Source organism: Chrysemys picta, chromosome 20 (genome assembly GCF_011386835.1).
Source record: "Chrysemys picta bellii isolate R12L10 chromosome 20, ASM1138683v2, whole genome shotgun sequence".
In the NCBI taxonomy this organism is placed as follows: domain Eukaryota; kingdom Metazoa; phylum Chordata; order Testudines; family Emydidae; genus Chrysemys; species Chrysemys picta.
Genome location: NC_088810.1, coordinates 15,329,549 through 15,347,849, shown reverse-complemented (window position 1 = coordinate 15,347,849; position 18,301 = coordinate 15,329,549). Strand labels below are relative to the sequence as shown.

Genomic DNA, 18,301 nt, shown 5'->3' with positions numbered 1-18,301 from the left:
CCCCCGAGGTGTCCCTCCCCTGGCTGGCCCGGCAGTCAGACGACACCGCTGCTCACGTAGCAGGGTGGGCGGCTGAGACTCAGCCGAGTTCCTGCATTACGCCTGTGATTTATGGCCTCTCTCCTGGCTGCGGGGCTGATGCCACTGTGGGGACGGAGCCAGCGGGGGCTGCATCACCAGCCCGGCTGTCACGACAGGGCCCGCCGCCCACCACACGCACCGCACAGCCTCTGCCAGGGGATGGCAACTGGGGCGGGAGCAGGCGTAATGTCTCAGCACCGCCCTGCGCCTCCAGCCAGAGGGCAGAGACATCACCTGTGAGGCCCAGGGAGACGCAGATCAGCTCTGCTTCAGAACCCACCAGCCCCTCTATCCTCCCCAGGGAAGTGGGGGCAGGAATGAGACAGCTTCAGCCTGGTTTCCTCTGGGGGAAGCTTCTGGACCCCTCTACAAAGGCTCTCCCTCACCCCCCCCCCCCCGAAACAATAAATCTAATAATCATCAGAAGTCACAGCAGCTTCCATCCCTCTGCCCTTGGCAAATGGAACATTAGCATGGCTTAGCCCAGCACTGAAATGCAGCCACTTCTGGGGTGGAGCACAGCAGCTGTTTAACAGCCATGCTGCACAATGGTTTGGGAGAATACTGAGTCCAACCGCCGGGGGCCTTGGAGGTGGAGTTTGGCCAGGACATTCGCATGACCAGCCCTCACTCTTGGGAAAAGAACCATGGGATCTTCACTGAACCCCAGGAGGCCGGATCTCAATTCATAGCTCATGTGGGAGATGGTAGCACAGCCCCCACCCCTGCAAGGGCTCTGAGTCAGTGCTGAGATGGAAAAGCATCACCCTGGGCCAGCAAGCACAGCCTGCAGTGTCCCTACTGTCTATTTTCCTTGGAGCTCTCCCATGCAGCCCACAGCCCAACCTGGGCCTGCCTAGCTTATCGCCCAGCACCTGGTGCCTGGGCAGCAGAACCCGAGCCAGGACAGGACTGGGCCCCAGCAGGGCCTCTCAGGTCAGGATCTCAAAGCACATGGCAGATGTTCTCCTGCCTCCCCCGCCAGGGTGACCCCATGGCCCTGATACTAGAAGAGTCAGGCTTCCACCTCCAAGCTGGACCGGCCTCCCTTTGTGGGAGGGGGCACCATGCCCGTGCAGGGGCACAGGGCTGCCCACACCCACACAGCCAGGGAACAGAGCCCTGTAATGCCAAGGGAAGGAGCGGGGTCTCTGCCAGCCCCACACTGGAGCGTGCCTGCGAGATCTCTGCACTGCAAGCCCCTGCAATCCCTCTCGGAATGCCTGACCACCGATCCCCATCTAATCTGCAGGGCGATCCGGTTACTCTCTCCCTCTGGCATGTGCTGACCTCCTCAGAAGCATAGCAGATTTTCACCGACTCCCCAGAGCTTTTCCAAGGGGCAGGGGAGTCCAAGAAACCTTCCCAGGCCCCTGGCCAGCCACAAGCAGCCCAGCCTGGATAAAGGCATCAGCACTGTGGGGAGGGAGGGGAGTGGGGGCCAGTGGTTAGAACAGGGGAGCTGAGAGTCAGGATTCCTGCATCCTATCCGCAGCTTTCGTCTTTTCCTAGAGCCAGATCCTTGACTGGTGTAAATCGATGTCATCCTGCTGACTTCAGCAAAGCAGCCCTGTGGATAGTGTTCTCTGGGGTATGGAGACACCCTGCTTCCCAGGCCGTGCAAACCACAGCAGGATTCTTGCTTCCCTGTGATCCCCATGGGGCAGACCCACTCCCAGGAGGGCCAGAGCCTGTACAAGTCCCACGGAAGTCAGTGGAGTCCTGGGCCATGAGCGCTTCCCGGGATCAGATGGGACCAGAGAGTTCAGGGAAGCATCCAAGCCTCTGGGTGCTCCCACCCACCAGAGCTTCTGAGATTGCCCATGTCTCTCGGCTGGGCCAGCAGCCTAGAGAAGATGGGGATGGGTGCTCTAGGACGTCCTGGGATGGAGAGGTGGCCTGGTGGTCTCATGAAATCTGTGGACTCTATGAAATATTTTGACTCCTGGTGGGCTCAGCTAGACCTGCAGTCTTGTGGAGGAGCCAAGCTGAGTGCTGCGGAGATGGCTCTGAGTGGCCAGACATCAGCCTCCCTGGCTCCCTGTGGCCACAGGTTGTCCTGTGGCTGTTGCCACCTCCTGTCTCCACCCTTGGGGCAGCTCCATTGTGCCCTGTGAATTGGTGATAAGCCCTGAACTTTCCTCCCAAAACATGATCTGAGCTCGGATCCCCCATCCCCACACTCTAACCCCCCTGAATCTTCACCCAACCTTCCAGCCAGGCTCTGACCCCTGATCCCCCAAACTGAACCCCCAAACCTTCATCCAAAACTCTACACAGCCCACTGGCTGCCACCCCAGATCTCCCCTTCCCATCTGTCCAGAGCATTCACCCCAAACTTTGAACATCACCCTGTCACCCTTAACCTCCTCCCTCCGGTCCCCCAAGTTTAGCCTGCCTCTGAAGAAAGAGTCAGGATGGCAGATTTGGATTCTTAACCCTGGAGGCTGGAGTCCTGGGGAAACCTGGGGCAGCCCTGCCCTGGAGGGACCCCTGGGATGGGAGCTCAGTGTCCGTGGCCTGCTCAGTGGCCTCTCTATCCACGATTATACTTTGGAAAACACAGACCCACACGGAGGCCTGAGACCTGCCCAACTCATAACACTTCAGCTCCCAAGCAGCCATCAAGTGGGAACAATGGTTGGTCCCCACCCTGGGGCTGGATCCAGGCAGTGCCAGGCTTCATCTCCCATTACTAATCCCGTGAGCCATACTGGGCCAGCTGCCCCATGCCCTGCCCTGCCCCCCAGCGATGGCCTGGTTTGAGTTACGTGAATCACTTTGCCTTTGACCCTGATTACTTTTTTTTTGTCAGCAATCCCAGCTGTTACGTGATACGGATGGGACGTATGTGTCAAAATATTCTAATCCCCCATCCCGACACACACACCTCACTCCTTCCCCTCCCGCCCCGGCCCCATTCTTGCTGGCTGTGCAAGGACACAGCTCGGTGGCTGGACTCAGACCGAGGACTGGGGCTGTTTGAACTGCCCCAGGCTCATCAGTCAACCGGCCAGAGAAGCAGCCAGAGTTTTTCCACTCAGAACTAGCCTCTGCCCCAGAGGCACATGCAGGCAGCCTGGAGGGGCTGCTGCTGGCTGTCCCCAGGCCACAGGGTCACCTTGTCAAACTTGAGGCATCAGATTGGGACACAGATGCGCAGAACCCCAGTGCAAGATGGCCTGCGCCGGACACTTAACCATTTTAAAGATGGTGGGTCAGTTTCTGATCTTGTTTAACCGGGGTCAATCCAGAGATACCCACTGACTGCAATGGGTCAGGGCTGGATTCTGATCTCGGTTACACCAGGGTCAATCCGGAGACACCCACTGACTGCAATGGGGCCAGGGCCAGATTCAGATCTCGGTTACACCAGGGACAATCTGGGGTCACCCCAGATATACACTGACCAGAGCTGGGCCTGGTGAATTACAGTCAGCTTCCCATCCCCTGCTTTCCTTGGTGGGCAGCGCCTCAACCGTTGTTCTCCCTCCCTCCCCCTTAGGTTTCTTTGCCCCCATCCTATGGGCCGACCCTTCTGAGGTGGGGGCTGGGGGTTGCTGTTGACTTTAGTGGGAGCAGGACTTGCCCACAAACACCCCCCCCTCCCCTCCACTCCTCTGGCTCCCTCTACTCTAACTCCACATTGGCCACACTCCCCGAGCTCCGGGTTCTTTGCACACAGGTCTCTAGGCCCCATTGCAGACTAGGGGCTGGCTCCAATGTTCAGATCCAATTCTAAACATCCCCAGAGGGTGAAACCCTCCCCTTGGGGCTGAGCGTCAGGGCCGGTGCTACCATTTAGGCAAACTAGGCGGTTGCCTAAGGCGCCAAGATTTGGGGGCGCCAAAAAGCGGTACCCCCAATTTTTTTTTACAGCGTTCCTACGCCCCCTCACCGAGCGCGTGGTCACCGCTCCACTTCTCCCGCCTCCCAGGCTTGCAGTGCCAATCAGCTGTTTGGCGCCGCAAGCCTGGGAGGGGAGGAGAATTAGAGCGGGGGCGGCGTGCTCGGGGAGGAGGCGGAACAGAGGTGAACTGGGGTGGGGAGCTGCCGCACAGCTCCCCGGGCCGGGGGGGTTGGGGAGCTGCCGCGGGGGTGCCTCAGGGCGGGGGAGGGGAGCTGCCGCAGGGCTCCCCACCCCAGCTCACCTCTGCTACGCCCCCTCCCCGAGCATGCTCTTGCTGCTCCACTTCTCCCACCTCCCAGGCTTGTGGCGCCAATCAGCTGTTTGGCACCGCAAGCCTGGGAGGGGAGGAGAATTAGAGCAGGAGCAGCGTGCTCAGGGAGGAGGTGCAGCAGAGGTGAGCTGGGGTGTGGAGCTGCCACACGGCTCCTCGGGAGGGGAGCTGCTGCGGGGGGTGGGGGGTCTCAGGGCTGGGGGGGATGCGCAAGGTGGAAGCATCTCTTTAAGTGGCATGAAAAAAGTGTGTTGTATTATACACACCCAAACTGGGAAACGACTGCCCAGAAAGGAGTCCTGCGGAAAAGGAGCTGGGGGTCAGAGTGGATCACAAGCTAAAAATGAGTCAACAGTGTAACACTATTGCAAAAAGAGCAAACATCCTTCTGGGATGTATTAGCAGGAGTGTTGTAAGCAAGACACGAGTAGTAATTCTTCCGCTCTGCTCCACGCTGATTGGGCCTCAATTGGAAAATTGTGTCCAGTTCTGGGAGCCACATTTCAAGAAAGATGTGGCCAAATTGGAAAAAGTCCAGAGAAGAGCGACAAAATGATGAAAGGTCTAGGAAACATGACCTATGAGGGAAGATTGAAAAAATTGGGTTTGTTTAGTCTGGAGAAGAGAAGACTGAGAGGGGACATGATCACAGTTTTCAAGTACATAAAAGGCTGTTACAAGGAAGAGGAAGAAAAATTGTTTTTCTTAACCTCTGAGGCTAGGACAAGAAGCAATGGGCTTAAATTGCAGCAAGGGAGGTTTAGGTTGGACATTAGGAAAAACTTCCTAACTGTCAGGGTGGTTAAGCACTGGAATAAATTGCCTAGGGAGGTGATGGAATCTCCAGCATTGGAGATTTTTAAGAGCAGGTTATACAAACACCTGTCAGGGATGGATAATAGTCCTGCCATGAGTGCAGGGGACTGGACTAGATGACCTCTCGAGGTCCCTTCCAGTCCTGTGAGTCTATGAACCGGGGTGCGTTCCTAATTCGGGTTATTTCTCTGACACAGACCATCTCCAGTGGATGTTAGCCAGGACCATGGTGCAAGAGGCCTCTAGGCAGTGGGTACAGAGGGTGTCACCCTCAAATCCCCCAGCGATTCCTCCCGCTAACTGGGAGGAGCTGTGTGCTGTGATAGTGGGTTGAGGCTGCTGGCTGCAGCTGCTGTACATATTCCATTCAAAACGTCCTGTGCTAAAAGAACATCCAGGTGGCAAAGTCAAGTGCTCCAAAGCTAGAAAATTCACTAAGATGGCCTATGCCACCTTAATTCCGCCCCCTTGTGCAAATGCATTATGAGACAGTCATTAATTACAGGATCACCTGCTAGTTTGGACACAGGACCCCTGCCTCGTTCAGTGTGCTGCACGGACGGTGCTCATTGAATGGGTAGCTGTTCAATCATTCTTTTTAGCCTCCCCGTGCCGTGTGGCTCGAGATATTTTTTCCCGCACACCATCCCAACCCTGCTCTGAATACAGACTCATTCATTTCCTCCGGTGTTTTGCCGTGGCACACTCATCATTGCATCTTAGCGCCTTACAAACATTGACAATTTCAGATTCACAACACGCCCGTGAGAAGAGGGGGGTCTTATTTTCCTCATTTGACACCTGGAGAACGGACACAGAGAGAAATTAAGATCCTAAACGTCCATTAAAATTGGAGGGCTCAGTGTGGGCTGCCCAGGGCCCGCTTCTTCAGGGCACTTAGCATTTATACTGCCCTTTATTCACTCAAAGCTCAGCTCCCCACGGCTTCCGCCTGGCACTTCTGCACATCAGACCCCAGGGTCTCAAGACAGGCAGCCAGGAAATGGGCAACATACCATTAGTGACCACTTGGGAGAAGTTTAGTTTAAGTGACTTGCTCAGCGTCCTACAGGGACAGAATCCAATTCTCCAGGGCAGCCTCAACACACCTCCCAACATCTGCGAGAAATGAGGCAGGGATCCTACAGACAACTGCCTCCTTCACTGCCCTGCCCTGCTCCATCCCCACAGTGCTGCCTCTCCTTCTCCACAGACCCCCCCACCACATTTGTGCCCCTTCTGAGTTCAAGTCTGGCTGTCCCTCCTCCCGCTCCAGCTGCCTGGATGCTAGCATGGAGAGACAAGTTCCCTGCTCTCCAATCCTGTGTCTGTCTCGCCAGCATCCCCCAGCAGAGGGAAGAGCAATTGCAGGGGAAATCCCGCTTGACCCCACAGCCCCACGGTGGAGTGCACTCATTCACTCTTTAGGGGTAGCATGTGCAGTCTGGTTGGGACATAGGAGCTGTGAGGGGCTGGAGAAAGCTCAATGAAGATGGAATCTTTGGAGAATTTAGTTGCCAAATTCTAACAAGTCTCTACTGAGCATGTGCAAACTGAGCTGTTTCAGAGGCTTATCACTGAGCCAAATGTGGGTGGATTTTCAGGGCAATGTCAAAAGGCAGATCCCTGACCCCAAGGCGACTGCTGGGAAAGATGTCAAGTCCTTGCTCCAAAGTGTGTGGGGGGATGCTAGAAATGTCACCACTATTTTTTACCATGGGCAAAACAACAGATTTCCCCCCAACCTAAATAATAATAATAATTATTATATAATAATAATATAGGGGGGTGGGATAGCTCAGTGGTTTGAGCATTGACCTGCTGAACCCAGGGTTGTGAGTTAAATCCTTGAGGGGGCCACCTGGGGCAAAATTAGTACTTGGTCCTGCTAGTGAAGGCAGGGGGCTGGACTTGATGACCATTCAAGGTCCCTTCCAGTTCTAGGAGATAGGATATCTCCATTAATTTAAATTTAATTTTTTTATTTAACCTTGTTCTCGGAAACTTCTGAACCTTTTTATCTGAAATAGTCAAAGGAAATCATTAAATGATCAACATGAGGCAGGCACCTGACTTGGAAAAACTCAGTCCAAACAGTTACAGTTTGGTGAAGTTAGTGGCAACTGAAAACAAGGTCTTATAATGGGATGTGTGGACAACCCTCAGCCACCTATGATATTGTAGGGAGCACTAGTAGTGACCCTATAGTTAGGCAGCCTCACACTTTCCAATATAAAGGCCTGTTGCAACCTTCTGGTTTTTTTTTTGTTTTTGTTTTTGTTTTTTGAGAATACACCTCTACCCCGATATAACGCTATCCTCTGGAGCCAAAAAATCTTACTGTGTTATAGGTGTAACCACGTTATATCGAACTTGCTTTGGTCCGCCGGAGTGCGCAGGTTGCGTTATATCGGGGTAGAGGTGTACTTGAATACTGCATGCAGATGTGTCGCCTCATCTCAAAAAAGATATATTGGAATTGGAAAAGGTTCAGAAAGGGTCAACAAAATGATTAGGGCTTCCATATGAGGAGAGATTAATAAGACTGGGACTTTTCAGCTTGGAAAAGAGACAACTAAGGGGGGATATGATAGAGGTCTATAAAATCATGACTGGTGTGGAGAAAGTAAATAAGGAAGTGTTATTTACTCCTTCTCATAACACAAGAACTAGGGGTCACTAAATGAAATGAATAGGCAGCAGGTTTAAAACAAGCAAAAGGAAGTATTTCTTCACATAACGCGCAGTCAACTTGTGGAACTCCTTGCCAGAGGATGTTGTGAAGGCCAAGACTATAACAGTGTTCAAAGAAGAACTAGATAAGTCTGTGGAGGATAGGTCCATCAATGGCTATTAGCCAGGATGGGCAGGGATGGTGTCCTTAGCCTCTGTTTGCCAGAAGCTGGGAATGAGCGACAGGGGATGGATCACTTGATGGTTACCTGTTCTGTTCATTCCCTCTGGGGCACCTGGCATTGGCCGCTGTCAGAAGACAGGACACTGGGCTATATGGACCTTTGGTCTAACCCAATATGGCCGCTCTTATGTTCTTATTAAGATCCCGCACCTCCATTTTTGCAGCAGGCCTTTGATATCTGGCAGAGAGAAGGCCCTGGGGTTGGGGAAGTGCTTTTCCTTTGTCCCATGAAATTCTGTTCAGCTTTTGCTGACAAATAAACTGTTAGAAATCACCATTTCCCATCACTTGCCTTCCTCTGGGAAATGCTGGAAGCAACCAAAATAACAACTGAGCAGCGACTACCTTTGGGTTCATTTTAAACTATCACAGTGTCACAGAACTGTGCATCAGAGGCCTGTTCTAAATTTCCCGACCTATTCTGTCCTGGTTCAGTTCCCCTGCCCATCACCATGGTATCTGGTCACCTAGACTGTGCGCATCCAAGCCTGCTGAAGGACCAGGATTGCTGGGATCTTTCTAAGTAAAGCACCATTTTTGTAACATGCAAAATGGCTTTCAAAACAGCTTCAAAAATTGATCCCCAAATGTATGCAGTGTTTGTCTGCAGAGGTCTTCCCTGGCAACCAGTCCTCCTGTCCCGCTTCCTATAGCGCCTCTTGCTGGGAGAGGCTTGGACTGGAGTAGCCAGGAGCTTCCCCCCCCCCACAGCCAGAGCTCCCGCCCCACTCCCCACAGCGCCCCCTGATGGGAGAGGCTGGGGCAGCTGGGAACTCCCCCCAGAACCACGGCTCCACCCCACTTCCTGCAGCGCCCCCTGCTGGGAGAGGCTGGCCGATTAGTGGCCGGACCTGACCTCCCTTCCATACAGATCCTAGCTAGAGCCCGCTGCCCTTGAGCGGGCTCTGAGCTCTCCTGCAGCCTATCCCACACGGACACTGCCCGTGCAGTCAATCCGCAGGCTGGCGGGCTCGTTTGAAAGCGCTCATGCTCTTGAATGGGCAGACTCCCTTTCCAGCGCGATCCAGAGCCCACGGCCTGGGAATCTGGCAGTGACGGCTCAGTGTCTCCGTTACCACCGCCTGGATGTCGCACGCAGCGAGGATGAGGGGCCCGGGCGGGTGCTGGAGACAATGAACGGAAATGATCAGAGTCCAATCCCCACCCACGTCCACCCCACCCTCTCCCCCATGTAACTCAAGAGCCCCCGAGATTCTCCAGTCTGGGCCATGCAGCATTTCCCCCCTCCTTGGCCCCTCCCTCCTGCTCTCTCTAATTACCCACCATCCGCACAAGCCCATCTTCATTTACCTCCGACTCATCTTATCTTATTTTTAGCCTCCCCTTCTTCCCTCACCCCCCCACCAGCCTCCCAGTCTTGTCTCCTTTTTCCTTTCTTAATATGGTGATCAAGATGCCATCAAGTTGGACTGGAGGAGGAAAGGGGGCTGGGTGGAGAAGAGAGGGAGAGAGAGAGAGAGAAGGATCAAAAGGAGACACTCTATCCACCCCCCCCCTTTTTTTTTTTGCTGCATTAAAGTGGGTCTTTGGGGGTGGGGTTGGCGATGGAGGCATGAAACCATTGCCTGTATATAAGGCTATACGTCTGCCATATACATATATAGTCAGGGAGTGACGGGGTGGGCTGCTGCAGGTGGGGCCAGGCTACGTGGGATATGACAGCCCTCCCCCCCCCAAGCCCTTCCCCCACCAGCCTTTTTTATGCCCTGCCTGTCTCTTTTCTTCTTTGCTTTTGAGGCTCCGTGCCCCTCAGTGCAGCTGTCGCCACCCCAGCGCTGCCCCTCGGACGCCGCCAGCCTGTGCCAGCTGAGAGCCAAGGCAGCCTCCCACCCTGGTTCCCCGCCCAACTCCCGCCATAAAGAGAGCCGGACAGCAGGCCAGAGCAGCAAGGGGACAAGACAGGAGGGAAAGAAAGAGAGAGGAGGGGAGCTCCAGGGCAACTTCTTTTTTCCCGCGCGGGGGGAGGGGGCAGGAAAGACGACCGTTTCCCCCACTGGGAACTGCGACCCGAGCGTCTTTCATTCTCCGCCGGACCTGCCCCGCATCGGGATGAAGTGGTTCGGGCTGCTGCTGGCGCTCCTGCTGGCTGCGGCGGGCCCCGGGGCCCGGGGTCAGGAAGGGCTGGATTTCCCCGAGTACGACGGCATCGACCGCGTCGTCGACGTCAACGCCAAGAACTACAAGTCGGTGCTGAAAAAGTTCAGCGTGCTGGCGCTGCTCTACCATGAGCCGGTGGGCGACGACAAGGCCTCGCAGAAGCAGTTCGAGCTGGAGGAACTGATTTTAGAGGTAACGTTGGGGGATCGGTGGGGTGGGGAGAGAGGACGGATGGGGAGAAGGAACGAAAGAATGAAAGGTTGATGCTTCCCAATGCTAGAGCCCTTTGAAATGGACCCAGCACCTTTGATCCATAACTGGATCAAGCTCTGTACCATACATGCATGAGCCAGTCCTGCCCTGGCTGCCTATATAGGATCTGATGGGCTTTTTCTATATGTAGACCACTCTACCTGCCTCTGAAATGCAGCTGCCTCTGGGGTGGAAGGTGGCAACTGGAAGCAGGGCAGGGGATGAAGCTGCTGGAGCTGGGGGTGGAATTTAGGGAGGCCAATGAAAGTAATTATTCCTCTGGCTAGAATGTGGCCGGGGACTCTCGCATCTTGTCTGCACTTGGGAGAAAGAGCCCTGGGATTGTGAATGGCCAGCTGGCATTAGGTTCAAATACGTGGGGGTGAGAGCTGGGAAAGTGACACTGGGAAAGTGACACCTGCCAGTTAACAAAGCTACCAATGAGGGTAATTAGAAGTGAGCTTTTGTGTCGAAAGTCCCTTGAAATACATGTCACAATGTGAGGTTTCCACCCCAGAACTGCCTCCAGCCATACTATAAAGGGTCACCATCCCCCCTCCTCTCTCTCACACACACACAAACAATTGCCCCCATAGCTGGCCCAGGACCCCGGTTCATGCTGGCAGACCCGGCCTATGGTGCGCCTACTCAGTTAGCAGACCGTATGTCTGTATTTGTGGCTGGCTTTTCTTCGAGCACAAGTCTTGTGCTCTCTGGGGACACCAAGATTCACTTTAACCCAGTGACATTTATTTCCCTTTTAACTTGATTGATGCTGACAGGGCAAGCGATTTGGAAAGAAATGTGAACGGAAGTGAGACCCCGGATTCTGAAACATCTGGAGAGAGTAGAAATGTCTGGTGCAGTCAAGTTATGCAAAAAGAACAGGAGTACTTGTTAGTCTCTAAGGTGCCACAAGTACTCCTGTTCTTTTTGTGGATACAGACTAACACGGCTGTTACTCTGAAACCTGTCAAGTTATGCGTCACCCTTACAAAATATTTGAAAAAGCAAGGCCTGAAATGCTACAGTGTTACTGCAATGTTACTGCAGCAATACTACTGTTTTATTACAATATTATTGCAGTGTCACTATAACATTACTACAGTATCATTAGAATGTTACGACAGTCTTATTACAGTATTACTAAAACGTTACTACAGTGTTACTAGTGTTTTGTTACTATATTATTGCAGCGTTACTACAATGTCATTATAATGTTGCTACAGTGTTACTAGTTTTATTACAATATTACTGAAGTGTTGCTAAGGCGTCACTATAGCATTATTGCAGTGTTAGCAGTGTCACTATAATATCTCTGCAAGGGTGTTTTCGAGACCTTTACTGTAATATTTTTATAGGGGCTAATAGGGACATTGGGTGCCCAGTGCAGAAGAAGGCCCCTCCCAAGTGCGTGTGGAAGGACAGCAGTCTCTGTACATTATGTACCGAACCAGAAGGGGGCGTTCTCCTAGGGAGGGTTGGGTTTCACTGGCTGGCGCTCCTGCCTGGGGCTCAGCTGTGGGTGCCTCTCTGGGTCTATGAACCATTCCCAGAAGAAGGCTCTAAATTTGCAGCTTCCATACTTGGGATGGGTGCAGGAATGAGGCACAGCCTGGCCACCCCCCGTCCCCTGCCCTGGAAGGCTTGTCTCCTGGAATAATGTCCCGCTGGATCCTGAGACTGCAGCAAGGGTGCTGGGAGGATGTGTGACTGCTGTCGCGTCTGGCCAGCAGCCTGCCCTGAAACAGAATCAACGGCAAGAGTTGGTTCAAGAGATGATGCACAGTTAGGTGCAATGTTTTGTGTGTTCCTCTCATGCATCTGGCATCTGCCATGTTGTAGATGGGTCTAGATGAACCATGGGTCTGAACCACTAAGCCAGGAGTCAGCGGATGGATTGCGAGGCTGTTAGGGTGTATGGCATGAGATCCAATATCAAACAAGATGGACCATTGGCCTCTTCCAATAGGCCAAGAGCTGGGATACTTTACTAAATGGATCCCTGATGCATTTCAGTATGGCAAGAGTGGGGCTACCAGGCTAAGAGGGGCCACTGTTCTCTGCAGATGTGGCCAGTGCAATGTGCTTGTGAATGGGAGAGAACAGCTGGTGGTAGGGAAACGCTGGGTGCCTCTGAGCCCCAATAGTCTATCCCATAGAGCCCAGTGTGATCGGGTTTTTCTCCCCAGAGTGAGATGTAGCAGATCCATCCTGCTCTGGGGTGCCCTGGGGAGACTCGGAGCCAGGGGACCCCTGACAGAGCACCCACAGACACCCAGGGGAATCCCCCAGGACTCAGTGCCAGGACCTTGGCTACCAGCTTCTCTTCAGATGCTGAGCATCTCTGGTGCAAATTTCTGGGGAACTGCAGTGGTGAGACATTGAAGGGTTCAGAGCCTAGATTAGAGAGATAGAGAGATAGACAGATGGGGTGTATGGGGATAGATAGATAGATAGATAGATAGATAGATAGATAGATAGATAGATGGGGTGTATGGGGATAGATAGATAGATAGATAGATAGATAGATAGATAGATAGATAGATAGAGGGGGTGTATGGGGAGAGATAGATAGATAGATAGATAGATAGATAGATAGATAGATAGATAGATAGATAGATAGATAGATAGATGGGGTGTATGGGGATAGATAGATAGATAGATAGATAGATAGATAGATAGATAGATAGATAGATAGATAGAGGGGGTGTATGGAGATAGATAGATAGATAGATAGATAGATAGATAGATAGATAGATAGATAGATAGATAGATAGATAGATAGATAGATGGGGTGTATGGAGATAGATAGATAGATACATAGATAGAGGGGGTGTATGGGGATAGATAGATAGATAGATAGATAGATAGATAGATAGATAGATAGATGTAACCCACACATCTATTTGCTCTACAACCTTAGCTAACAGTCAACTGGCTTTTAGCTCATGCGGTAGAGGCTCATGCACTAAGCTCCAGAAGTCCCAGGTTCAATCCCGCTGATGACCAGGGTCTGTTGGCATTACAGATAGAAAGAGGGGGGTGTATGGGGGTAGATAGATGTGTTCAGGGGCAAGGTGGACTTTGTAGCCCAGGGCCTTCTCTGTGGGGAAGGGGTGGTCAGAAGAGCTTGAGGTTTCTGCATCCAGCCTTGCAACCAACCAGAAGAAACTGCCTTCAGCTGGGGCCCAGAAGGGCAGGTGATGGGCAACCTGCTGCTCCAGAGACTGGGGAGGGAAGAGACAAGAGGCAGTGCTGGCTCCCTCCAGCATCAATTCTCTGCTTGCTGTGCCAAGGGCCCATCTCTGATCCACAGGAGGATGGGACAACTTGAGGGACTCGTTATGGGGGCCTGGAACCTTTCTCCTCTAGGTCACTCAGCCCAAGGTGGCACTGACTGAATGGAGCTTCCTGTTGGCTGGTGTGAAATGGGACTATTTCCAGGTGTCCACAGCACAAAATCCCTCCCCCAGTGGCCCCAGCCCAGCGGAGAGGCGGGATACGCTAGCGAATAGGAAACAAGGCTGGGAGCTGTCAAACCTGGGTGCTATTCCTGTGCGATGTCACACACACCCCCTCTCTTTTCACTCCCTCCCTTTGTCAGTCTGTGAGCTCAGTGGGGCAGGGACTGTCTCTCACTCTGTCGATGGGCTCCACCCTGCACACTGGGGCGCTGACCTTCGCTGGCGGCTCTAGGTGCTACCATAATGGCCCTGTATATTGGACTCCTCCAAGTGATGGGTAGGGCCCTGTGGCAGAGCCGTGGGGGCAAAGCTGCCCATGCTGTCCTTGACGTGTGGGGAGACACAGGCCTCGGCCCCCCACGGCTGCCAATCTAATGCCTTCTATGAGCACCCTCTTCTGCACAGTCTTGCATCAACTCTGCAATGTATTTATATCTCTGAACTGACCACAGGTCTAATTATATCCTGCTCTTTAACTGCGCGAGTCCCTGGCACTAGTAGGTTTGCAGCATGTGTTGTGAGCCGAGTGGTTTCCTGTGAAGCCCTGCGGCTGGAGGGTAATTAGCTCAGTGGCTGTTCGCTCTGGGAGGGAGGGTTTCATACAGTTTGGAGGCTGTTGCCATGTTTTGGAGACATGTTATGGAGGTATCGTCTAGGGTGGAGAGGTTCTGTGGAGGAATCAGCTGTTGCCATGGGCTTAGCAAGGGTCCGGTGGGCAGGGCCGGCTCTGGCTTTTTTGCCGCCCCAGGCAAAAAAGCCTCCGGCCGCTGCCCCCCCCCCCAGCGTGGCAGGGGAGGGCGGCCGCAGCCCCGGGGGGAGGGCAGTGAGCCCCGGCTGGGGCTCCGCTCTCCCCGGCGGCCAGAGCACCAGGGGGAGGGCGGCGAGCCCGCCGCAGCTCTGCTGTCCCTGGCGGCTGGAGCCGGAGCACCACGCCGCCCCCCTCCAGGTGCCGCCCCAAGCACAAGCTTGGTGGGCTGGTGCCTGGAGCTGGCCCTGCCGGTGGGTCTTGCAGGAACCAGGCCAACAAGATACTTGCTCGTGGGAGATTGGGATGGAGGATTGTGGGGGATTGGGATGGAGTTAGTGCCTAGGACCTGCTGCAGAGATGCCACATCGCCCAGGGCCACCGCAGGGAGGAGGGACCACTCTAGGGGCAGGCAACAGCAATGGCTGCTGGAGGGGAGCCCAAAAATGGCAGAGATGGGAGCTGAGTCCTGCCCGTCCATCGCCAGAGTGCACTTCTGTCCTTCACAGTTCTCACTGGAGCCACTTTGGCTATGTGCCCTCTCCTCTGGACGGATCCAGCTGACCCCTTGGTGCTCAGCTTTCCTGGCTCTCTCTGAATGATCCTAGCTATGAGTGAGACCAGAGAACATTTGGAAGATCTAGCTGAGATGAGGACCTGGTGCAGCTTATGCGCTGCCCAAATCTCTCCGGCTGCAAACCTCTTGCCAGTGCAGGTTCTCTCGCGGGACCTTCAGTGCCTCCTGCTTCTGGCCTGTGGGAAGGACTGAATGGGCCACAGAGATCCAACTCCCCTGCCATCCCTCCAGGGCAGGTCTGAGGCAGACGGTATGGGTCGGAGGTTAGCTATCAGACCTTTCCCTCTGACTATGCCCCAGCCATGGGGCCTTGTCTCCTGCTTCTGGGTCAAAGTTCTGAGGCAGCAGCACAGTGCAAAGGACATCAGCCCTACCCCCCTTCCCTGCCCCCAGGGTCTGCAGCCCAGGGCTGTTCTCCTTCGCATGTCGCTGAGACTCGAATTCACAGGGCATAAGTAATGTTTGCGTAGGGCTGCATGGCTGCTTGGATTGGGGCGCTGGAGACAGGCAGGGTGGATTTCCAGGAACACTCAACATTCTCCTAATGCATCAATGGGGAGATTTACCAATGGGATGTCAAGGGAGCGGGAGCGGGCCAACGCCGTTGACGACACTGGGAGCGGGGTTGGGCCAACACCATTGACGTCACTGGGAGCGGGAGCGGGCCGACGCGGTTGACGTCACTGGGAGGAGGGTCGGGCCGATGCCGTTGACGTCACTGGGAGCGGGGTCGGGCCGACGCCGTTGACGTCACTGGGAGCGGGGTCGGGCCGACGCCGTTGACGTCACTGGGAGCGGGGTCGGGCCGACGCCGTTGACGTCACTGGGAGCGGGGTCGGGCCGACGCTGTTGATGTCACTGGGAGCGGGGTCGGGCCGACGCCGTTGACGTCATTGGAGCGGGGTCGGGCCGACGCCGTTGACGTCACTGGGAGCGGGGTCGGGCCGACGCCGTTGGCGTCACTGGGAGCAGGGTCGGGCCGACGCCATTGATGACACTGGGAGCGGGAGCGGGCCGACGCCGTTGACGTCACTGGGAGCAGGGTCGGGCCGACGCCATTGACGTCACTGGGAGCGGGGTCGGGCCGACGCCGTTGGCGTCACTGGGAGCAGGGTCGGGCCGACGCCATTGATGACACTGGGAGCGGGAGCGGGCCGACGCCGTTGACGTCACTGGGAGCTGGGTCGGGCCGACGCCGTTGACGTCACTGGGAGCTGGGTCGGGCCGCCGCCATTGACGTCACTGGGAGCGAGGTCGGGCCGCCGCCATTGACGTCACTGGGAGCTGGGTCGGGCCGACGCCATTGACGTCACTGGGAGCGAGGTCGGGCCGACGCCATTGACGTCACTGGGAGCGGGGTCGGGCCGACGCCGTTGACGTCACTGGGAGCGGGGTCGGGCCGACGCCGTTGACGTCACTGGGAGCGGGGTCGGGCCGACGCCGTTGATGTCACTGGGAGCGAGGTCGGGCCGACGCCATTGATGACACTGGGAGCGAGGTCGGGCCGACACCGTTGACGTCACTGGGAGCGGGAGCGGGCCGACGCCATTGACGACACTGGGAGCGGGAGCGGGCCGACGCCGTTGACGACACTGGGAGCGGGGTCGGGTCGACGCCGTTGACGTCACTGGGAGCGGGGTCGGGCCAGCACTGATGGCTTCTGAAAATCTCCTCCATAAATGATGCTGTACAGATGGGCCTGGTTCTCCTAGGTCAGCTCCAGTGCCCCTTCGTGTTTGGACGAGTTACTGGTTCGATCTGGATTTTGGTCCAGCCCATGCTATCGTTACAGACAAAGCGCAGAATCAGGATTCCAATCCGGGCTCAGATTACAGCTCCTCCCCGGACCCCACCCCCACCATGTTTGGGACACTCGGACTCAGGCACCTGATGCTGATGCTGTGCCTTGAAATTCCTAACTCACCTCCAGCATTATAGGCCTGATTCAGTGACAGCACTGGGAAGGCCCTTGGGTTCAACAGGCTTTGCAAAAAAACTTCTAAGAAAATGACCGAGCCATTCTTGAAATGCAACTGTAGCATTACCCTCTCAGACACCCAGCAGCAGGGAGTACCAAAGGTTATCTCCATGCTATGTCAGTTTCCACAGGCTGACCTCTACCAGCCTTTTAATTTCACGACACACCCTGCTCGATCTCCTATAATGGGGCATTTTAAACCAATCGTTCTTCATTACGCTCTGTATGACAATCCACTCACTTTATTGGATAGAAGTGTTGTAGGCACCGGAGCTGTGGAAAATTATTTTGTTGGCAGACTTCAAGGGGAAAATGTGTGTCATGTCACATACTGGAAACGCTGTCATATTTCGCAGGGTTTCCCTGCTGTGGCTGTTTTGACCTCAAAAGCATGGGGGTTGGGGGGTTCTGAACAGGATCAAAAGGGTTTTTGTCAAAATATGAGAAATTGTCATTTCCAAATTTCAGTGGGTTGTTTTTTGGCATGAGTAGCACCAGTTTTGACTGAAATGTTTGTATCTGTGTGCGTGTATATGTGTGTGTGTGTTTGTGTGAATGTGTCTTGTGTCTATGTACGTATGAGTGGACTCAAGTGTCTTGGGCATGTTGTGTGTCCATGTGTGTGTGTTGTGTGTGGTGGGGTGAATGTATTGTGTGTTTGTGTGGGTGAGCGTGTGTTGTGTGTCTATGTGCATGTTGTGTGTCTGTGTTGGTTAGTGTGTGGTTTGTGTGGGTGAGCATGTGTTGTGTTTGTGTGTGTGTGTGTATGTGTATTCTGTGTTTGTGTGGATGAGCATGTGTTGTATGTCTATGTGCGTGTTGTCTGTTGTGTGTTAGTGTGGGTGAGAGTGTGTTGTGTATCTATTTGCATGTTGTGTGTCTGTGTGTCGGTGAGTGTGTTGTTTGTGTGGGTGAGCATGCGTTGTGTTTCTCTGTGTGTGGCGTGTGTCTGTGGGCGTGTTGTGTATCAGTGAGTGTATTGTGTGTTTGTGTGGGTAAGCATGTCTTGTGTGTCTATGTGTAGGCGGCAGGTGTGTTGGGTGTGACAATCTCATAGAGTGAAAGCTCAGTCCAAGTCCTCTGCTCTAATCACTAGCCCTTGCCACCTCCCCCGTCCCCTGAACTGTGCTGTGCTGTTCACTGCTCACCCCGGTGCACGGGCTGCCAGA

General features: G+C 54.3%; 1 protein-coding gene across 1 annotated transcript in view; it reads left to right on the top strand.

The window, feature by feature from the left end:
• The first annotated feature begins 9,449 nt into the window (after positions 1–9,449).
• CASQ1 (calsequestrin 1) overlaps positions 9,450–18,301 on the top strand; it is a 38,050-nt gene continuing 29,198 nt past the window's right edge. Inside the window, exon 1 of the mRNA XM_005293767.4 lies at positions 9,450–10,305. Coding sequence (XP_005293824.3) covers positions 9,718–10,305 — 588 coding nt within the window. The 5' untranslated portion in view covers positions 9,450–9,717. The remainder of the gene's footprint in view (positions 10,306–18,301) is intronic.